Source organism: Haliaeetus albicilla, chromosome 1 (assembly GCF_947461875.1).
Source record: "Haliaeetus albicilla chromosome 1, bHalAlb1.1, whole genome shotgun sequence".
Classification (NCBI taxonomy): domain Eukaryota; kingdom Metazoa; phylum Chordata; class Aves; order Accipitriformes; family Accipitridae; genus Haliaeetus; species Haliaeetus albicilla.
This window is the reverse complement of record NC_091483.1, coordinates 20355699-20379243: the sequence shown is the minus strand read 5'-3', so window position 1 is coordinate 20379243 and position 23545 is coordinate 20355699. Positions and strand designations below refer to the sequence as shown.

Here is a 23545-nt window from a genome sequence, read left to right as displayed (position 1 = left end):
TGACTAGATATACCCCTGTAAAATACAAGTTGCAATGATTTTAATCCATATATTGAAGTCTTGTTTTCTTTGAACAGGGCATTGACCCTCAGTTGGCAAGAGGGATTAATGTGTGTTTAGTATAGGAAGGATTTCTCACCGCAGCTCTGGAATCCCTGCAAACTTGTACTGTGTATCAGTTCTGCACCACTTGAGTACTTGGGGCCACTTAGTACGGTGGCATGTAATGGTTTTCAATTGCTTGCAATTTGCATGTCATTACATTACCCAGAATACCCTTCCAATTAACACCTGTTTCATAGCAAGGCTGCTGTCTCAGCTCTGGGAGCGGAGTGAAAGGTCTGAGCAGAAGCTTTTGTGTATGCAGAATTTTATCCTCCTACTACAATAAAACTGAAAAATGGAATTTTCTTGGATTTGGAGCTGATGAATAGAAATGGCTGTGAAACAGTGCTGTTATCTTTTGGATATGGGAAGCACATGCATTTGAGCATACTGAATGCCAGTTTTCGAGATATAGTCACAAAACAAGAAACAGTGCATTAAAAAAATTCTGCCTGTGCGTCATCGTATCATCCCATGCCCTGCCTAAATATTCCACCATAATGTAATGTTAATGGTTTAGTTAGGTATCACTTTTACTCACCCATGTCTGATGAGATACCTAATAATATTTTTGCACTTAGATCTCTTTACATTCTTTTTCCTTTCATTTTCTTTTTCATTTATACAGAAAATAATTTTAAGCATGGAAGAGCTTAGAACACTACCTTGATAGTAATACTAGAAATATATGTTGTTACAATTTTTTTTTACATGGGTTTAGATGGTATTATATTTGTTACAAACTCCAAACAGTAAAAACAGTTTGGGTAACAGAAGGATGAGTTTGTGGCCTGATAAGCGCAATGGGCTATATTATCAGGTAAAATAAATCAGTGTTGCAACATAAAACTCAATGTATATATAAGGCAGTGCATTTCTGTAGGGAAGGATGATGTGTCCCACTGATTTAAACTTTGTTATGTGGGACAAACAAGACTTCAGCAGTTCCAGGCACTTCCCTACCATTATGTGTTGATCCCAGGCTACAGATTTGACATTATTGCTTCTAATGGGATGCCCGAAGATAAGCCTGGTACCTATGCCTCACTAAAATATTTAATGCCTCCCAGCATGCTAGATGAAAAACTTTAAAACATACAGAAAAGTTTGGATGTTTTTCTGAGCCATCGTAAGAGTACCTGTAAGTTTCAGGCTTTGATTTAGTAATGCCATGATTTTAGACTTCATTATGCGAGCTTTTGTTTTCTGATCCTGGCAATAATACAGATACCTCAAGCACATTTTTCTTGGGTATATTATTCAGCCCTCTACAGGGAATCTGCGTACAACACGTAAAATCTCATTGAAGCTTGTTAGGGGGCTTATGGTATGCAGCCCTGATGTTGGCACCTTCCTAATGAATCTGACCTAAAATGATTACTGAAGAACTCTTGCTATAACAAGGCATGGGGCAGAAGTACATACAAACAGTCTCTAAAAGGGTTGTGTCATTGTTACTTTACTAACCCAATTAACCCTCCTCTGGAAGCAGTGATTGTTTTGTACTAATACTGTGCTTATCTGATTTCATTGTTCTAGCCAGCCAAGCCAGGGACCTTTTATCAAAGATGCTAGTCATTGATCCGGCCAAGCGAATATCAGTAGATGAAGCCTTACAGCATCCATACATTAATGTCTGGTATGACCCAGCAGAAGTGGAGGCGGTAAGTGGGGCGTGACTCCTTACTTCAGACTGCTAAACGCAGATATGATTCATAGATTCTTGCTGCTTGATAGCAAGCGTGCTATAAACAATGTTGTGACTGTGGTGGTCTTTGGATTTACATGAAATGAGATCTGTAGGGACAGGATGTATCTCTTTGTTAGATTAACTGACAGTAGATGGGAGAAACCAAAACACATCAAGCACATGTAGCCATTTTCTACTTTCTTCTAGACAGTATGAAGAAAGGATTTTGAACCTAGTAGCTCACCTGTTTTTTCTAGTTATATAAGTCAGTCTGGCAAGATACTACCTTCCTCTCTAAACCTTTCCTTGTGGAGAACAGCAAACATCACTTCCTATGTTTGTATTCAAGGATGTATGTGGAGAGGAGGAGAATTAAACAAAACAACACAAAATCCTGAAGTTGGGATTCAGAAAAATCTTAGCAGGACAGAATCTATTCCTTAAAGTGAAGCAGGGTATGTGTTTTCCTGAGCCACAGTTCAGTGTTCAGTATCAGGTACACTGTGTGCAAACAGAAATGGAATTTTTCGTATAATCCTGTCATGCTCTAGACACCTCTCTGTATACCTTGATGAGTCTGGTATTAACAGGAATATGTGCAATCTGTAGGCACTTCAGTGACATGGTATAATAGGTATATAGGTATAAATTCAGAGATGTTCTCTGTAATACTATGTATGAAATGTATGAAAACGGAGCTCAGTATTTCAACAGGTTTAGAAATCTTACTTAACCACAATAGGAAACTAAGACCCTGAACCTTGCAAAATTAAATCACTGCTGTTTAGCAATATGCTCCAATTCAGTGTGTGTTCTTGAAAGTGCAGTAAACTTCAGAAGTAAATGGAATGCACAAAAACCTATCAAATTTCATGTGCATAGGATTTTTGCAGGGTATGTTACTTAGGAGTGCTTTATAGAGGATGGTTCTGCTATCTAGAGAGCCTTTAGTTTGTGTGTCCTTCAAGAAAGAAGTTTATCAGTCTGAATCATAAACATTTGATACCCTGCAATATTTTACCCCCTGGCATGTACATCTTAGTTTTCCTCTTGAAGATCTCATTCCATTGTCAGATACTTTTGTTATATTTCTTTGCATTTCTTAACTCCGTTTTATGGAACTACTCAGGTGTCCGAACTCAGATTTGAGTCCCTCTTCAGATGTGCTTTGCCTGTGAATTTAACCATGGAGAGCCACTTCTGACGCAGAACAGGAAGGGAATTTGGTATAGTGGATATTTCAATGTAATGATTTGCCCAATTTCGAAATGTATGCTCTTAGTTGTATTTCAGATTAAAGCAGAGGATGAATTTTTGTCATTTTAGAGGGAAAATCTTGCCACACACACCTAGAATTACAGTTGATACTGAACCCTGTATTACTGTCCTCTTACACAGAGATCAGGGGTACATCTGTGGTTGAAGAGACAATGCTTTAATTTCTGATTGTACCATAGAGTCCTCACATGATCTAGAACAAACCACATCCTTTCTCTGGATCGTGACTGTAAAACAGGAATAATAATTATTCATTTTGCCTGCCAGGTGAATTGGCTGGAATCTAATGAGCCCACCAACTCTCAAAAGCCTGCAGTAATTACATTCTAGTTCACTGAGGCATTAGTCTCTCACATGCACCTCCTGCCACCGTAGATACCTGTACAAATGTGGTGCAACACACTATCAAATCACATTGCTTGCGTTTTCACTCTTGGCTGCATTTCATTGTTCAGTAAATGACTATAGAAGGTGTAAAGCAGTGGAAAACCAAACTGTCATTGCTCCCATAGCACCTCAAAGAACAGAGGACGTCCTGTGATGAAGGAACAGCGCCTTTAAACGTTCAAACACTCGATGTTGTCCCAGTTATTTATAGTTTGCATCTTCATCTGAATTGCATCTTTTTACATAACCCTCTGTTCTTTTCACCCACCTGGTTCTTCGCACAGTTATTGTGTAGTTAACATGAGCTGAACATCAGTGTCCCCAGCTGCTTTCTCTGTCTCTCTTAGCTTCAAAGTTTTTTCTTCCAAAACATGCCTTATCTTGTCAATAGCATACTATAGAATCATACTAATACTTTTGTCGTGAGTACTTTGACAGCAAAGTGTTATTGAATTGCTTTGACACCAATCACTCTATGGTACAGAGACCCTTCTTCTTTTGGGACCACAGCAGGTTAAAAATCAGGAGGGTTCAGGTTGTGTGCAATGTAACCTAAGCAGAAGAACATGGGATTAATAAATATTCATTGTATTTTGTCAGAGTGCTAGGAATTTTAGAAAGAGCCTGGCTTCACTTAATGCTCATTATTTTTCCAGTTTCATTTTCAGAGGGAAAGTTGAACTAGAGGACTTTCTTTTCGCAATTAACAGTTTATTAAATTATAAATTTCCATCTGTTCATGCTGACACACCTTCAGTGGCTAGCTGTGAATCATTTACTAATTATTTTCTGGAGAAAACTTTACTCAGTTGGATTTTCTTTCCCTCTTGATTCAGCTGTTGTAGTATAGTCAGTCCATGTTTTTCATCTGCATTGTCTCAATGATTCAGTAAGTTTCTCAAACAGATTCATGGTAGATTAGTGGCTTTCTGTTCTTTCTCAGAAGAGTGTCCTGAGGTTCTGGGACTGCTACTAACTGGCCGTGCCTCTACGAGGAGTGGTTGTTGCTACACTGGAGAGAAAGTTTACTCCTGCATCCGTGTTACAACTTGCCACTTCTGTATGAATGCTTGATGTCTGATCGGCTATTAGTTCTTCACAAGACAGTAAAGTACCTGTCTATGATAAACTTGTTTGTTGGCAACACGAGTGATTTAGTGCTTCAAGCATTAAGTACCTTACTTCCTCTTGGAAAAAGCTGTGTTGGTGTGCACAACAGGCTGTGTCCATCTGCCTGTGACCTCACACATGTACTAGGGGAACCTAATGTAACGTCCAGAATACCTTTTGGAGTATCTTGTAATACTGCGCTGCCATCTGATGTCTTAAATGATTACAGTTTTGTGCAGTAGTTTACATTATGCCATAAACCCCAGGCTCTGCATCGTGCTAATTCCCTTGTTCTACTTTGGTGTTACATGTTGTTGCAATTTTGTATTATTAAGGGTATTGGATAAAGAATTGAGTCACTATTACAAGGGTCTTTGCATCTCTTTCAAATATATACTTCACTGAAATATCCGCCTTGTTACAGTTGCAGAAGATTTAGGATCAAATTCAGTAAACATTTCCTAACGCCATGCATTAAGCGTGTCATGGGCAGTGGGGAAATGACTGTCGTTTTACATATTTTTGTTAGATCTTGCCAACTTTGTAGCAGCGAGTTGGTACTCATCTAAAAATGTCCCACAAATGAACGCTTTGAGAGATTGGTACTTTTGCTGATTCATTTAATAGTCTGACTCTGAATTTGTCTATACTGAATTAAACTGCAGAAGTTTTAACAAGGTACCGTTGCATGGAGAAGTAGTATTTGAATGACGTGTAAAAACCTAAAAATGGTTTACTGGCTCATTAATGCTATTTTTTGGGGAAAAAAAAAAACAACACCAAACCCTCAAGGACATTGGTATGAAGAGCAAATTGCGGTCTGATTCTTCCAGGTTGTGTAGCTCTTAAGTTTCCCATTCGAATTTGAAGGGAACAAGTCATTTTTCCCTGTCTTGGTAAGCTATTTAATTAATGTGTGCTATGAAAAAACTGCACCAGCACATTTCATCAGTGACTTTTCTAATGGATCTCTAGATCTAGCCCACTGAATTTTGGAAGGTGGAAGTGGAATTTACATCTGTTACTGGACCTCAGTTCTGCAACAGAACCTGTTTCTAGATGCAAACCAGAAGACAATTGTAGATTAAAGCACTGTTGAATTGTGTTGAAATCCTCACGCTACTAGTCTAGGTCCTTTTTGTCCACAAACTATGCCATAGTTTGTGAAGTGTTTAAAAATGTCTGATGGGAAAGGAAGAGAAATGTGTACTGATCATTAACTGTTTCACTGAATGCAGTTAAGAGTTTGTCCCAATGTGGTCTCAACTTTTTGTGCCTACCTATCTTAGCTGTGTTTGGGAGCCAGCTTTTATAAATGAAGGACAAAAGCAAATTAAAGACTACAGTCTAAACAGTTTTTTCAAACCATTTAGCCCCATTTTTCCTTACAATTATTCACGTGCAGATTTAGGATCTGTGTTCATGATTGGAATAGATTGACAAAAGGTTCACGCAAATGTGCATCAGCCTAAGGTGAGTCTGCTACTATAAAATTTCTGTTCTCAGTGTGTAGTAGGTTGCATGAAATCGTTTGTGTTCCCTGTCTGGAAGATTTGAAAAACCTTTTTTTACAATCGTATTCAGCAAGTCTTCTCTTGTGCCAGAATCTGGCTTCTGGAACTGGTCTCATCAAAGGTGTGTAAATTTATTTTTCCTGAGAACAAAGCTTTAGGGACAGAAATTTAAGAAAAGCCTAGGCGTCTTTGACTCAGTAAAAGCTCAACACTTCAATCCTCTGTTGTCCGGATTCTGACCCAAGCTGAATTACATCACTCTGGGTGTGATGAACAGGCAGATCAGAACTCCTCTGTCAGGCAGAGGGATCAGAAGCACTTCACAGAAGCTTACTAGGTACTGCAGCATTCTTCTTCTTTTCTTCTCTTCCTTTACACAGGGAAGTACATTGTATTTGGGGATGTGCCTGTCTACTAGATTTCAAGTTGATTTCTCTGTTGATTCCTGGCAAAGGGAGAAGAAAAGCCAGATAAAAGTCAGATTTTACATTCTGTCTTTCTGTATCACAGAAAACAGGTACTGTCATGCTTTAAAACCAGCTAGCAACAAAGCACCATGAAGCCGCTCGCTCACTCCTCCCCTCGCTGGCCCCAGTGGGATGATGAGGAGAAAATATAAAGAAATGTTCATGGGTTGAGACAAGGACAGGGAGGAATCACTCATCACTTACAGTCACGGGCAAAAGACAGGCTCAACTTGGGGAAGAAACAAAATCAATTTAATTTACTACCAATCAAATCAAAACAAGGATATCAGGAAGTAAAACCAAACCTTAGAACACCTTCCCCCACCCCTCCCTCCTTCCTGACTCAACCCACTCCCGGTTCTCTCCACCTCCCCCTCCCCCCCCCCCGGCGCAGGGGAACAGGGGATGGGGTTGGGGTCAGCTCCCCACACCTTGTCTCTGCCGCTCCTTCCTCCTCAGGGGGAGGACTCCTCACTCCTCCCCTGCTCCACCATGGGGTCCCTCCCACGGGAGACAGTCCTTCACGAACTTCTCCAACTTGAGTCCTTTCTGCGGGCGGCAGTTCCTCACAAACTTCCCTGGCATGGGCCCTTTCCACGGGCCAAACTTCAGTCACAGACTGCTCCAGTGTGGGCTTTCCCATGGAGTCACAGCCATCTTAGGGGGCATCCCCCTGCTCCAGCTTGGGCTCCTCCGGGGGCTGCAGGTGGGCATCTGCTTCCCTCCATGGGCTGGGGGGGGGACAGCCTGCCATCTCACCAGGGGCTGCAGGGGCATCCCCTCCTCTGGTGCACCTCCTCCTTCTCCTTCTGAACTGACCTTGGTGTCTGCAGAGGTGTTCCTCACATTCCAATCACCCTACTCACTGCAGGTTCCCCTTCTGTGAGAGACTGAAAGAGTTAATGTCTCAAACATTGTGGTGGAGCAAGTTCTGCTTAAAGACAAACCCTGCACAGCAGGGAACCAAGGTGAAAAGCCCATCAGCTCAGACATCAGCAACAGGAGGGGGAAGGCGTGCTGGAGGGTGCACAGCTCCCTGTTCTGATAAGCTGTTCTGATACAAAGACCAAACAATGGCCGTGTCTACAGGGAAGGAGAAGTTACTCCACAAACAACCCCCAAGCCCAAAGGCTCACAAACTGCTCATTAACCTGACGAGTTCAGGTGCCCGCCCGAAGGAGGGGCAAGGATGATAAAAGGACACAAACCGAAGCCCCGGCTGTGCAAGCCCACCGGGACTGGACCCCTCAACTGACTGAACACCTCGTCTGACTGAACCAACGCTGGACCCAGGACTGGTGAAATCTTTCTCTCTTCCTTTCTCTCTCTCTGTTGTCTTCTCTCTTTCCTTTTCCACAATCCCTACACCTCATCTGTTTCAAGGTATAAACCATTGACCAAGTCTGAGACTAAGAGTAGATCCAGCCGCCCCTAGATCCTTTTCTGAGGAGGATTCTAGAAAGCAAGGGGGTCTGCTCTGAACCTCGTGACTCGATGGGAGGGATCTCCTTATCCCTGAATTGATGTATATGGTTACATGGTTTACAGAAGTAGTCTTATGCCAATTCCTGTTGTGAGAAACCCTGCCACCTACTACCATGCCTCCCCAGTTCAGTTTGCTTTTGTCATTAATAAAATCTTTTAACTGATCATTTGGTGTCATTTCACCTTAATTTAGCCTGAGGAAATTTCCAATTAAACACGACTCCCTGGTCTGTCCAGTCTGGGTCGTGACACCTTCTTAAATTTGTTCTCCTAGAGGTGCTACCACCGTTACTGTTTGGGTCGGCCTGGGCCAGAGCCAGATCCGACTTGGAGCCGGGGAAGCTTCTAGCAGCTTCTCACAGGAGCCACCCCTGGCGCCCCCTCCCCCACTACCAAAAAACCTTCCACCACACAAACCCAAAACAGGTGCTAACCACAGTTTTTGCCTTGCCTTCTCCAAGCAGGCCTTGTCTCTTCTTATCTAAGTGCTTCACCCCACTAGCTCAAGCTTCAGTGATTTGCCTCTATTTCACAGGCTAGGTGCCAGAGGGTACAATAGGAGCCTTAGCTTTTGAAAGCAAAGTGGGCAGGTGAGGGTGGAGTGGAGGGAGGAGTGGGAGAAAGGATGGACTAGCAAAAATGAATATTGTGCTGCTTCCTTAGGGAAAGTTTGCAGAGGACCAGCTGGCACCTTAATGAATTCTCCTTTAGGATTTGCAGCATGACAAGACTCTATGAAGCAACCCTGCTTTTTGACAGACTGCCCTGCAAATGTGCAAGCCAGAGAACCTGAGAAGAGAGCGATAAGAAAATGAGTGATGGAGGTGCTTTTGGTCGCTTGCATTGTGCTTAACTTCCCACTGTTTTTCCTGATTGTCCCAACTGGGACTTAGAAGCCCGCACTGTGTTACATCTGCCCATGTTCACTGCACTCTCTTTTGTAGTACTTGATAAGCACTTTGCCATCGAGTGAAGTCTTTCATCATGTGACTAAAGGTTTGGTAGTGGGGTGGGGTTTTTTTGGTTTTGGGTTGTTTTTTTTTGAGTCCTCCTCCTATAGTGTATAACACGAGGCAGGATTCCTTCTACTACCAATAACGCTGTATGGTAGAGATAACACAGAAATTAGGATACAGAGGTATTAAACAAGATGGTGTTTTCAACCAGTATAGCATGGGGGGGGGGATTTAGTTAACTTAGCTGTATAGTTAGATTACTCCTTTTCCCCAGTAAATGGCTTCATCAAAAGCAGCCAGGCATCTGTTGTACAGTATTCATTTGGTTCAGAGGCCTAGGAGGACAGGTAACTGAAAGCATTTAATGTGACAGGAATTTTGAAGTGAGCTGTTGCAATATCATGAAGTATCAGTATGTGCTGGAGTAGATCATGAAGAGCACTGAAGACAGTTTGGGGAATAAGCAGAGAATTTGCTGTCAAAGTTTAACCTGGAGGTAACGACCCTCTGCATCTGCCCAGATTTATGAATGTGAGTGGAACAGATAAAATAGTCCTGTCCAGTTAAAAAGCAGACTAGTGAGATGCTTACAGTCCCTTTTTCTCAGTCTATTAAAAGTTTATGGTCTTTCACAGGCTGTACGGGGGCAATAAAACTATTATGTCTCATCCTAATGGGCAAAGACTGTAACACAAATGCGAAGTGGTAGGAATGCAATACCCTTTCCCCCCTGATGTGTAACACCATTAAACTCTTCTGGTCAGCCTTAAATGCCATGTTGTGATTCCCTGATACAGAGAGGAAGGTGATATGTTATTAGATGTGGTACTTGCTATTCACTAACAGCAGGAGGTTACTGAAACAGTGCTGTGACTCTCCCACAGACTTCTGCATAAAAAAGAAACCACATCCAAAGCCCTCAATAGCTCTGAAACAGTCATCATATTTACATTTAGAAACAGGCCTTACACAGTTTTTAAGCTTGCCTGTGGAGTGAGTGGATAAACTAGATTTTGGATTTAGAAGAAATTCTGATGTCTAATGTACTAATCTAGTTAGCCAGCTTTTTGAGCCCACTCAGCTTGCTGCAGTATCTTTGATAATAAAGTCACAGTTCTCCAGAGCATACATCGTTGCTCTGATATTAATTTGAATAGTGTTACTCACACTTAAGATAATTTCTGTGTTCAACCAATTATAACTAAAATAAGTGTTTTTAAAAAATATGAAAATATGCAGATAATGTGTGTTTATGATTGCGTGGAATTCCCAAGATTTTAGGAACTGTTGAAATCTGTTATCAGTCTTCACACCTAATTTATATGTAAGGAAACCAGAGTTCAAAGGGGAAAAGTATTAGTTACTAATATTACACAGGAAGTATATTGTAGAATCAGAATAGGAACCTATAGACCTTGCTTCTCTGTTTGATATTTCATTTAAAGGTTCCTTCTTCCTGTATGTTATATGCAGAAACTGTCTCGGTTCCGCCGTTAAACAAACACTATGTTTATTACTCTCATGTTATGATATTTACTTTACCTATGTAACAGCATTTGGACTATTATCAAGAATAAATGAGACACACGATACCTTTTCTCTCAAAGTGCTCGTTCTATTTTTACGAAAGAAGATATTTCTAACATCTCTTCCGTCCACATGTAGACTATCCTGTTTATTGTAGATACGTCCCTGATGACATACTAGCTTCTCTGTTTTCTTGTCTGAAAATGCTGCGCTTGAGACTTTGTTTTCATTTACACAGCCGCCTTTTCTTGAAGTTGCTATACATTTTTATCCTTCATTGAGATGATCTGTGAATAAATCCCAAATCTGATATTGATTTTTCATATCTCCCCTAGTGCTTATGCGATGCTGCCTATATGCATGTCACTGTTTTTATCCCTAAATGTTTAAATTGTTTGTGAACAGAATGGATTCCTAGACACATGCTTTAGAATAGCTTTAGCATTGCCACCTAGGTGGCTCCGAAGTCAAATTTCAGAACACTTGTGCTGGTTGTTCTCTAGGACTGCATTGGCTTGAGCTGCCTGGTCTGCAGTCTAACTCCTTCCATATTGTTGGCAGTAGAAATAATTCTGAGTGGGAGAGATACCTACTTAGCGGTATCGAAGTCACATTCTTATGCAAGACTGTGGCTGCTTTCTATTCCTCTCCTTAATCTTTCAATCGTTATGTTATTTCATAAAAAATTAACCAGGTATTTTTTGGCGAAAAAGATTTGCTTGCACATTTCTGGAAGATGTTCTCTTAGAAGAATTTTTGCTGTTTATGGGCAATTGTTTAGGACTTAATCTTGCACATTCTTTCCTCACCTATAAATGACTTCATTTTGGAACCTTTTGAATATCCATGTGATCTCATATTGGTTCCTACTTGGGAACAGTATTGTTCATTCCATGGGAACAAGTATAGTAGTAAAATTTGCCATAGAGTATTATCTGATGTCTTCTGTTAACTGGTTTCAAAATTTGTCTTAGATTTTACTGTATCTGTAGTTATTGCTTGTTATCTGACATGCCATCCATTAGAAGAGCGATTTCTTAGAAAATGGAAAGATCAGATGTTAAAAATATTCCTTTTAAGCATTTCTCTGTGTTGACAGAATTTTACAATAGTGATAGATTTTGTGGGGTTTTATTCACTGTAACTCACGCTGCTTTCGTTATTGGTTTTATTTTCATAGGACTTCAATTTCACTGACGTATTTCTGCATCTAGGACCACTCACGAGGGGCTGAGCTGTGAATTATCATTCATTTTCCTGTGCATGCCAACCTGCGTGTTACCTTTTATGAATGTGGTGCTGTTTCCTACAGTGCTTATGAAGAGAACTTGGTTTGCAGTTCTCAGTCTGAGGTCCTGTCCAGGACAGAAACTGCTGCTGTATTGTCTTAGCCCTGTATAAACTATGACCAGCTGTTAAATACAATCTGTTCAAATGAATTTCAAGTTTCATACTTTGTCATAAGAAAAAAAAAAATCGCCCTTCTCTTATTTTACCTGTGCGTGCTGAGCATCCATGATGATGGAGAAGTGCTTCTGGAGAGCTCTGTGACCTTGGCAAACAACACTTCAAAGAAGGTGTCACCTTCACTACATGTGACACTTCATGGCAAAATCAAGGCTGTCAGGTTGTGCATCTTTTCTGGTATTCTTTTCTCTTGCTCAGCCCTGTGTGTATAGGTGTTGTATTTAAACTCTTTGGTAATCTGCCACAGGGGTTTTTTTAGCAGTCAGTTACAGTTTGGTTTTCTGCTTAGAGGTCAGTGGTGCACATCTGTTGTCTCACAAAAGAAGTTTGCAGCTCTGCTTTGTACACAAGCATGGATATTTCCTCTAGTCAGCGGCATCTATCCATTTATAGCTGATTAATTATGGAAGCTGAACACAGCTTCTGCAGCAATCTTTTTTGATGTCAGTGAGAAGTAGTGGTTAGAGAAGAAAGAGGCATTTATTTTCTTCTTTTCCAAACCAAATTAAAGCTTTTTCCAGCTTGCTGTTGTATGTATCTGCAAGCTGTTCAGTCATCTCTGTGTAGCCGAGTAATCTTGACTCCTGCTGCATGGTATCCTTACAGTCCAGCTGTTCAGAAACAGTTCAGACCGCAGTTTCTTCAATGCATACTATGTGTGGAGTTTTCCAAAAGGCTCTGCAAAGAGTCTAAGGAACGAATGGGCACAGAGGTACCTCTTCTTCCATATCCATAGTTGAGATTGTGCCAAGCCCACTGTGGAGTCCCTGGGCCATACAGGGTGAAATCCAAGGCCCTTGACACTTTCCTCCCTAGTTAAAAAGATTTTGGGCCTCTGGTGACAGCACACTGGTGTATGTTGGCTTGCATTGCAAAAATAAATATATAAATGGTAGCACTAACACAATCTAGGTTGTAGCAAAACACAAAGGAATTTTTATATTCACCTGTTATGAGGCTTTGAGCCATTTAACAAATTGTTTAACCTCACGCCATTAATTTTTACAGCCTCCATTGCCTCTGTTATTTGTATATTGGTAATTCTATCGTTGCCTTGTATGCTGCTCCACAACTACTGCTCCAGACCCTGTGATTCTGGGAACAGATGCAGAAATAAGCCTTGCTCCTGCCAAGCTTTCTAAAAACAGCTCATCCCAAGGTCTTCACTATGCTGGCACTAGCTCTGCAGAGGCAGGGACAGAGATGGCAGGATTTATTCAAGTGTGAGTGAGCTCCAGCCCATTTCCTTTGCTTTCTAGCAGTAGCATACAAACCAGTCCGTGTTGCTTTGGGAAAGTGAGAATACATTGGCCTGAACATATGTTTAGCTTTTTTCCCTAGTGAAAAGCTTTTCCTCCCTGGATATTTGAAAGGTATTTAACAAATCCAGTAGTCTCCTGATGTTTATCTGACCACATGAAAGAAACCGTGTCTTTTGTGGACTTTGAGTTTTGGTTGTTTTTTGGGCTTGGGTGGTGTTCTGGTTTTGGGTTGGGTTTTTTTGGGGGGGTGTGTGGTTTTTTGTTTGTTGGGGATTTTTTGTTGTTGTGTTTTGGTTTTTTTTTTTAGGAAAAGGTCCCATGTGGATATTTTCTGGGTTTTTTTGTAATCTTTATTATATTCGATGAATGTTAAATTTAATGCAGAAGTACTTTAAAAATCCATTTGTAAAATGTAAAAGCCAAGAACCACTGAAACAACAAGGTATTATTTTAATATCTACAAGAAAAATTTAATTAATTCCTCGTCTTCCACATCCAAAAATAGATTCTATTCTGTGTTATTGTTGCCAGTGCAATTGCTTACAAATCAGTCTGATTTGGGGAGAAAATGGCTACCTTGAACTGAAGCTAGATGCTGCCACCCATAGGCTTGATCCACACTCGGCTTTGATTTAATGCTAGTTTAACTGTACTTTTTCTGAAACCTGTACAAACTAAACCATATAAATCTCAGTTGGGATGTGCTGTATGAAGGATTGGTAAGAATGTCTGTAATACTGCCGCTGCATCCACATAGAAAATTAATAGTGATAAACTCAGTCATTTTTTAAGGCATTTGAGTTAGGCAGCAAAGTCATTTTTAGGCCAACCTTTGCACCAAGACTGAAATCAGGTGCCCAGAGAACCCAAGTATGGCAGCTGCTCTGTCAGCTCCATTGCTGTGACAATACCTGTGTTAAAAACTTCTCTTCCTTCCTTGAACTGTAGAAACTGGTTTAAAAAAAAAAAAACCCAAACAAAACCAAAACAAACAAGTTAGCAGAAAATGGGTGGTCAGCCTGGAGGAGATTATCTAGGTTGATAGCAATGTATTAAGCTTTGTCATTCTCATTAAGATTAATGAGGATCATGGGAAAATAAATTCATTCCTGAAACTGTTGTGGTATTCTCAGCTCAGCTCTGTGCTTTCAATCGATGAAAATATATTATAAGGGCTCATTTCCTTTTATCAGGGAACTTAGATGGGAAAGCTTTACTTCTCCCAGCACGAGAGCGCTGGCCTGGCCTCTCAGTGGAACTCCATTCACCTATGTTCTGCACAGGCTTTAGGGGTTATAGATCCTGCCTGTGTGAAGAGGAGGGATTTTTTCATGTCATTATCATGTTGAATATTTGTTACCCTTGGCTCTCACATTCCTGCTGAGGGCCATGTGTTATAGCTGTGGGTTCTGCTAGCTCACAAATAAAGGTCTGCAGTATAAACACTGGTACAGCAGTAGAATGCTGTGCAGGTGCAGTTTCTGGTATCCTGCGGTGCGTGAAGTACAGAGTTTGGTTGCTCTCCCTTGTTTGTCTTCATAGAAAAATAGCAGTTTGTTAACAAATGAGATTATTCTGGGCTCTCTCCCTCTTCATTTCCAGAATGTGTTAATCTAGGAAATAATTACTGCTGCTTTTCTTCTTGCCTATTAGCCAATTGTGCCTGCTTAAGATGTAGCTGAAATAAATTAGAAGAGACATAAGCCAAGGATTTTGCGGTTGCATGAACTGAAGACAGGAATGTGCATCTGATCACTTGTTGCTTTTCATTTTGTAATTTGTGTTGGGGAATTGAAGTAGTGAAGGAATCTATCCTCTTATTTTTGGCTGGGGGAGAAATACCACTGTTTTTCTATGGAACGTGTAAAAAGAGTGTTTATGCTTGGTAGGAGCAATTTTACCCACAGCCTGTGCTTTTTGTAAGCCCCTCCCTGAAGCTTTTATAAAGAAAGGTACTTGCAGGATATTCTTGTCCAACTTGGTTTACCTGCTTTCCTTCCACCTGACAGAGAAGCAGTGGGTCTGTCACTGTGACTCAGACTACAGCTCAGCCAGATGCCTCCCCTGCTGCTACCATAAAAGCCAAGAGCCAGCTATGTAGTGGAGCTGACAGCCCCTGTAAGTCTCCTGTAAATTCCTAGCCCCCCAGGGTTTCCTTGTCTTCGCCAGCTTTCTCTGCTTTCCCCTGGTAGGAAACGCATGCTGTGGGGCTGGCTGAGTGGCTGAGCAGTAGTCCAGCAGGCTCAGCTGGAGGAGTAGAGCGAGCTTACCGCATCCCACTGGTCAATGGTGAGGTTTACCTGCTCTCTTTTGTAGCATTCAGCTCCCTGATACCATAATCAGCAGAAACATGAAATCCCCATGGAGATTGCATCGATTTTGGTTGAATCTGTCTTAGCTTCAGGACTGACTGGAAGGGACTGAGAAGGGTTGTTATGCTGAATAAGAGAACAGCTACATTGGTTTTGGAATCCGACTTCTTACGTGGTTGTCTTACCTTGCTGACAAAGTGAAACCTCAGGTACCCCTGTTGAGGCCTGGCACTCACTTTAACTCATGGCATGTGTTTCAGGTTACCTCTCAGCACCTTCTCAGGTATGAGACTTGGCAGTCCAGGACTTCACCCAATTCCCTTGTCGTTAGCCCCAGTACAAATGTCATTCTGCAGGAACTTCTCTTGTTTTCAGTGGGATTATCCAGTTCAGCTATCACATAATTCTCCTGGTCCATATTCTGCCACTGAGTTATTATGTTCCCAGTTGTATTTGTAGCATGCAAATAGCTTAATGGACAAATTCTCAACTTCTTAGTGAATCAGAAAACAGGTTGGTAAATGTGCATTTAATAGTAGGATGTTTTGAAAGGGATGCAATGGCTGAATGCCCAAGATGAAAGTTAGAGGAAATACTTATGAGTGAGAAAAGTATTGTAGATCATTTCCATCTTCATTAGATACTCTTATCTCAGATGCTGAAGCTTCTTGGTAGAAGGAAGGAGGAGAGAGTCCTCTGCCTTGCTTGGCTGCTGTATTTGGCAGCTAACATCAGGAGAGATAATGAACGCATGGCTTAGTTGCCCAATGAAAGCAGGTATTCAGCCTCTTGGAAACTCTAGTCGTCTTTGTCTCAGTAAATTCCAGGATCTGCTACTTCTGTGACATTCTCATCAACTAAAAAATACAGTAAAAAAAACAAAACAAAACAAACAAAACCAACTTTCTGGTCAAGGCAAAGTTACTTAAAAGTATGTATACTGGAAAGCTTGGGAATTTGAAACATGGATCAGAAATTCTGGCAGGGAGATTTACTTGAAAATTAGAGTTACTGTGAGAAGTTTGTATAGCAGCAAGAATGATGTCTAAAGGGCAACTTAAAAATGCAGATAGTAACAATACTACTAATTAATCAGGCTTGGTATTTGTCTGGTACTCTGACAGTACTTTCTCTGCCAGTGCAAACAATCTGTGTGTGGAGTTTCTGGGCTCAGTATAAGCACAATGGCATTGTTGACCTGGGTTCTATTTCAACTGCAACTATGCCTCTTGTTTAAAAGAGGAAAAGGGAGAAGTATATTGATTTCTTCTACATAAAGAGTTGAATTCCAGAAGTGTTAATCCCTTTAATATTCAAATGTGTTTCATGTGGTTTTGCATGTACAGGATGGATAACAGAGGGAGAAGAAAATTGACCTTTACTTAAATAATTGCTCCTAATTATTTACAATATAACAGACAATCGACTAAATGGCTTTGTTTCTCTCCTGCAGCCTCCTCCTCAGATATATGATAAACAGCTGGATGAAAGGGAACATACAATCGAGGAATGGAAAGGTAATCACAGTTTAGAATTATGTGAGAAGGGGTATTTCAGTGGCGAAACGGCCATGTGCCCACCACCAAGTGCAGCTGTGTAAAACTGAAAGAATTCCTTTGACATGAAGAATTGACAGTAGCCCTATGAACTGGTGCTTTGGTAGTCAAAATATAAGAAATGTCCTGAAGACTATCATTATCTGCACAGGTTAATGTTAACACAGGAGGTACAGATTTCAGTGCTTCATTGAAATCTAAGGGTATTGTCTGGAGAACAGGATAGTGTTCAGCAAGATGATGCATCAGAATTTTACCCACAGTAAAAAGCACTGTATTACTGTGCTGCTTCATTTCTAGGTAGTGCAGCATTAAACAATTCATGTTCTAGTTTAACACTATTTTCTCAATTCAGCTCCAAAAAGAGATGATAGGAGAGGAGGAGAACAGGAGAGAGAGGTCTTAGGCAAGTAGAGCTGTCAAGACAAGGCAAAGCAGACCTAGGGAGCTCATGGGAGGACTACAACACTGTTTCATGATAGTTGTTTTGTTCCCAATCACAGGCAGTAGTTCCTGTTTATAACTGTTGCAATCCTCTCTTCCAGAACTCATCTACAAAGAAGTAATGAATTCTGAAGAAAAGACTAAAAATGGCGTAGTAAAAGGACAGCCTTCTCCTTCAGGTACTCAGCCCCATTGAATAAGTTTGATGTGTTGTCTGTACTGACAAAAAGAGAATGGAGATAGCTGAAGCATTTGGGCCACACTTGCAGTTATGTAGACCAGTTAAGAAGTTTTTATGAAATCTAGTGCTTCTAATGGGTTGACCTTGATTAATTGCTCTCCAGTGTTATGTTAATACTTAAAAATTGGTCTGCATGCTATTTGAGATATAGTTGTCCTGGTATTTTCTATGGAAAGATCTGTGGTTACAGATTATAATCCTGTGGGTGGGGAGGCTTATCTCATGCTATTATTATTATACTGCTTATGGATGGATAACTGAACTAATACTCTGCTAGCTGATAAAAGCAAAATTGGTGATGTTAGCATGTAGCCGTCTGTTGGACACGCGATGCTGCACTCCCGCCCTTGTAAGCATCTGGTACCTACTCTGGTAGTTTATCCTTTCAGAAGTCTGATAACATTAGAACAGCTTGCTGACAAGCTTGGTTGACACTTCGATGAGAAGGGAAAGTTGTCTTTAAACACAGATTCTTAAATTTCTGTCACAAAAAAATCACAACTAAATTTTATCTGAGGAAAATTCACATCAGCGGTCTTTTCACAGGAATGCAAACTGTCACTGCCAGTACAAAGAAATACACATTTGCGAAGGTACGCTTTCACTGGCAGACTTGAAGTGCCCAGATTTTGAGCACAGTCTTCCAGTAGCATTTATGGGTAAAACTACCTTCTGCAGAGCCTCTCCTCAAAGTAAAATCATTTGATTCAGTGTTCTCTGCATATTTTCAGAGATTTTTTTTTTTTGCATTCTTATTTTCCATTTGCTGCTGAGCTAACAATGTTAGAACAAGAATGTCTCATTAGTAACTGACAGGACAAGGGGAAACATGGCAACAATGCAGGAAGTTAATAGAGTGCTGGATGGTTATATTAGAGTGCTAGCATTGCACCTGGATTTTGACATCAGTGAAGTAAGATATTGAAAACAAACCATTGTGTTCTTGCCGAGTAGCAAACAAAGTATAGGACTTGCAGATTTAATTTACCAAACTACTGTACCACCACTGACAAGAAATCTGGGGCCCTGACAAGTATCTGATAAATCCTCATTCTTAAATCTCTCTCCCCTACAAAATGGCGGTTGCAGTCTGATTTGTGATCAAGAAACATTGTAGTTGCTGGTTTCAGGAATTAACTACCCAGGGATTTCTTTATGTATTCCCTGTTCTGGTTTTCCTATGTGGAAGGTTTTTATTGTTTATGTAAAACATTTCCGAACATAAAAAATTGCCATTTCTTACCTGTCTTTCTTTTGCTGTTTCCCTTTGGCTGTTTTTTGATTGTTAGGCACCAACAAGTATAGCAACTATTTAAAAATTGCTCTGAGATGAGGCTGTTTTATGAAACAGTAGATTTCCTGGTTTTCATCACTTTGTGTGCCTGACAATTTTTTTCAACTGAACAAAATACTGAAAGAATGAGGTAAAACAAGTCACGAGTTCTGAGCATAAGGGAAATGAGGGAGACTCTATATACACATTGTTCATTGGTCGGTGTTATTGCCAAGAATTCAGAAGGCTAAGATTCGGCGCTGTATCAATAATCATATCAAGCAAGCTGGAGATGAGTTTCCATGATTACTTCATCAGAGCTTTTGGGGAGACAGCTGAAGTTGACAGCACCAAGGATAATAGTTGCCCATTGATACTGCAGGCTACATAAGAGCGTCTGTGTATCAGGGTGTCGGTCACTTAGTGCTTCCTCTTGTCCTGCAAAGAATTAGTTAATACAACATACAAGCTTGAAATGTGGGGCGTGGGGGGAACCTCAAGTGCCCCTCGTGCTCATGATCAAAATTAACTGTGTCTAAAACTGTTCCCAACAGATACTTCTGCTGCCTGTTCAAAAAAAACTCTGTAGACTACCTTGTTTATTTTCAAAAAGCTTTTTGTATTGTCTTGCCTAAATCTTTTTTTGCTGCAGTTTAAGTCTGTTATTTCTTGTCCTGTCTCCAGAGAACATGGAGAACAGTTTCCTCCATCTTTCTGGCAGCTTTTAGCTCACATAAACTCCAGTATCACATCCCTACTCAGTCTTCCTTCCTTTGAACTTCACTACCCACCCCTTTGTCTTTCAAACCTACTGCTTTTCTCTATACACATTATCTAGTTGACTTCTATCTTCCATAGATCATGGTGTCCAAACCTGTCTGCTTAAGGCATGAGTAGTGCTGAACTGAGTGGAAGGATTTGTGTGTCGGTGTGTATATATGTGTTACATAAATATGTAAGCAAACAACATCCACATGTCCACGTGCACACATGAACATTGAATTTAGTCTTAGATGGTAGTTTTTGCTTTTCTATTATTTCTATGTCACAGAATTGCTAAACGGTTCTGTTTTATTTATAAATTCAGATGCTGTACCCCTTACCGACATGTTCACTATTCAAAGGGTCTGTGCCATATCATTACTCATCTGGGAGAATAAAAGTGATTAGAATAACATGTTTTCTCAGTGGAACTCAGTCACAACAATACATGTGAGAAATAGCCTCTAAATTTAATCAACCTTCAGGATTGTTGACTAATTCACACCCTTATAACAGGAAGGTATATACCTTTTATACACCTATATCCTCTCCAAAATAAACATACACACACACATATATATATGTGGCTATCACACATGCATATGTGCATCTTCTGTTGAGGTCTCCTTGTGGGTTCCACAGATGATGCGTTATTTATTTTAAATTACTCACTTTACCAAGAAGTGCAGTAGAACTTTTCACTAGCAGTCTCAGGACTCGTCTGCTCTGTCATTTGTGAAGCAGAGAAGCAAAGGATATAAGCTGTTTTATGCAAAGATACAGGAGGAATATACCAATACTATTTTCTATTTGGTTAATGCACTTTAAAAAGTGTTTCTGACTGGTATTATCAAACAGCAAATATTTCCATTAAATAAAAAAAAATTAATACAATGCTGTAGATTATTTAGAATTAAACCTAAGTTCTGTCCAAAGTAAATAATCTTCCTGCTATTTGCAGATTTCCTCTGCTCTGACACTGCATACTATCTAACCTCTCACACTCTCCCCTAGTCTTCACTACCCAGCTGTGGTTTCATACCTAACATTTACAACTGTCTTCTCATTTCTGGATACTGAAGAATATAGTAAATAGCGCTTATCTTTGTGCAGCTTATTCTTAGCAGTTCCCTTCCTTGCTGAAAATTGCTCTTCCCTTCCTGCCTTTTAGTTGCTGGCTGATTTGGTCAGTTATTTGGTCCGTTATTGCTATCACCCACGAACTACTGAATACCTTTAGAAGTCCTTTTCTGTCATCTGCAGAAGCTAAAATAAGCAGCTGATGGACTTGCCAAGCATTGTGACATTAGCTATCAAGAGTTACTAGTTACATGATTGCTGAGCAAATCCCCAAAACAGACCCAAGGCTTTTTTTGGAAACAGCAAAAGCTGCAGTTCTTTAAGTTCCATTCCCCGCCCCCCCCCCCCCCCCCCGCCCCACAGCCCCAGTCTGTACCACTTCTCAGCTGAAGTCTTAAAGGTACTTCCATAGGTGCTAATTAAATAGGGCTTCACAGGAGCCCTCTGCAGAAGGAATCCTGGCTTTACAGCAGGGAAGCTGATGTGTGGCTTAAAAAAGTAGCTGTCAAGTCAATGGCAGAGCCATGAACAGATCCCAGGAGCTCCTTCTCACCTGCTCTAACCTTTTGCTCTTTTCCTTGACCCTGCAGCCAGTGAGGAGCTTCCTGCCAAAGAGCAAATTCATAAATGGGGCTCTTTTTCTCTTTTGAATGCACCTCTCATTTCTGCACTGTTTCACCTGGCACCCATCCTTTCAGGAACAAGCTGTTGTGTAGCACCAGGCAGGTGCTAAGCATAGCAAATGAAGCATTACTTACTGACTAGGACAGCTTTTGGTTGGGTTTCTGAGTGTTGCTACATAAGTGCTGCTTTGTGCTGCTGAATTCTTTAATTCTATCATTTAGGTTTGGTGTGGTTTCATTTGGTTTTGTGGGTATTTTGTGAGTCTGGGTGCTTTGGGGCTGCAACAGTAACTACCAGGTCTGTGTGTTGTGTCACGTGGAATTGTGCTGAAAGCTAGGAATAACCATAAAAATGCACTTTCCAGAAACTTCTGGGCTGAGTTCATACTTGCCAAAATGAGCATTGCAGCGTTTACTGAGTTCAGTGGTGCTGAATCAGACAGAGTGTAACAAAATCTTTACCTATACAATTTCTGCAACTATTTCTTCAGTTATTTTGCCTAAGTTGATCACACATTCACCAAAGAAAGCTGCACAGCAACAGTTTGATCAAAAGTTGATTGAACCTACTGGAATCCTTTCCATTTGATTCCTGAGACTGTATCCGTGACTTAATGGCAGCCTTCTGTCCAGCACTGTAAACATTTAGAAAGGTAATATATTGTTTAGTCATTAATATCATTAAATTCAGTCATATTTTGACTATATCTAAATGCATTTGTCTTGACTGATTAGTATTTTCATAAAATGCCACATGGTTTAATAACACATAAACATGAAGTAACAGTATTGTACTGGGTGATTACTGATGAGTATGAATGTGGTATGTGTAAATAACTCTTAGAAAAACAAATCTTCTGTCAGAAAAGATGGATGATTGCTGTGTCTGCAGTCACCAGTGAGATTACATTGAGATTGCTCTGTCTTTTTGCAGCATTTACAGAATTAACTATTTTATTTTCCAAATGTATCAGGAGAGTAAACTAATTTAAGTGTTCTTCTGATGCCAGAATATCTTTGTACTGCTACAACAGCAGAAAGCAGTTCCCATCTGGAGCTCTGAATGTGAGCATATCTGTTTCTGTTTTATGCATATTTATAGTGGATGTGTATAAAGGGAAGAAAAAGTTGAGGAAAATAGAAGAGTGGTTGGTGGTATGGTATGGTGGCTTGTTTTCTCAAAGTAATGTTTTTATTGCAAACTGGAAAGTGACAAAAATCCTCTCCTTTTGGCCATAGCATCATATATTTTGCCTAGGCTATTAATTTCCTCATTAAAAATATATGGGTTTTGTAATTTTACTATGTGTGGGGTTTTTAGGTGTGTTCTCTTGCTTTTCAAGGCAATAGATGTTAATTTCTGTCCATTTCAAGGAAGTGAAAATCTGAAAAAATCAGCTGAGAAAATTTTTTTGGCCATAAGAATGAAATGGCATCTATCTGCAGAACAAAGATCTGTTTGTCATGGTAACTAGCTACAATTTCCAGCTGTGCAATATCATGCAAAATCATGTATTTTATTGTCATGAATATTTAATGAAAATTAATGTATCCCTTTCAAACTGCAGACACTGTTAATTTTGGTGGAAAGAGGACAATAAATGTTGCCTGAAATGTTTTTTCAGTGGAAAAAAATACCGTCAAACTGTTGTTTGCTACTCTGAGAACTTACGTGTGAGCTGAGGTTAATGGGCAGAGTGACAGTTGAGCAGTCATAGGTGCACGATAAATACATTCTTCACATGGCTTTGTATTTATCACACAGGTATCTGCATTTATAGGACAGATAATTTCTGGTAATATTCAGGGATGTGATAAATGTTCGGTCACATTAATGATAATCTCATGGAGGTACGTTCTTCGTTTCACAGTCAAAGTGATTTTTTTTTTGATAATTCCTGGTACTATCGTCATTTTACAGAGGATAGGTAAACTTGGGTGCACAAAAATACTGTCACAACTGAAATCCTGGGCTTAGTCACCTAGTCCTTAACTAAGAGGAAGAA

At 40.2% G+C, this 23545-nt stretch overlaps 1 protein-coding gene and 1 long non-coding RNA gene across 7 annotated transcripts in view; one reads left to right on the top strand and one right to left on the bottom strand.

Moving 5' to 3' along the window:
• MAPK10 (mitogen-activated protein kinase 10) overlaps positions 1-23545 on the top strand; it is a 197380-nt gene that overhangs the window by 157389 nt on the left and 16446 nt on the right. For 5 of the 6 annotated variants that reach the window (XM_069781359.1, XM_069781387.1, XM_069781349.1 and 2 more), the window contains 3 exons: positions 1645-1769; positions 17014-17077; positions 17662-17739. In XM_069781359.1, the coding sequence (XP_069637460.1) occupies positions 1645-1769; positions 17014-17077; positions 17662-17739 (267 nt within the window). The remainder of the gene's footprint in view (positions 1-1644; positions 1770-17013; positions 17078-17661; positions 17740-23545) is intronic. The other variant, XR_011324320.1, reaches the window with a different exon arrangement.
• LOC138685091 (uncharacterized) lies at positions 6964-22539 on the bottom strand. The gene is made up of 3 exons (XR_011324322.1): positions 15746-22539; positions 12016-14199; positions 6964-7441 (listed from the first exon to the last, which is right to left on the bottom strand). It is a non-coding gene; the product is annotated as an uncharacterized lncRNA (long non-coding RNA).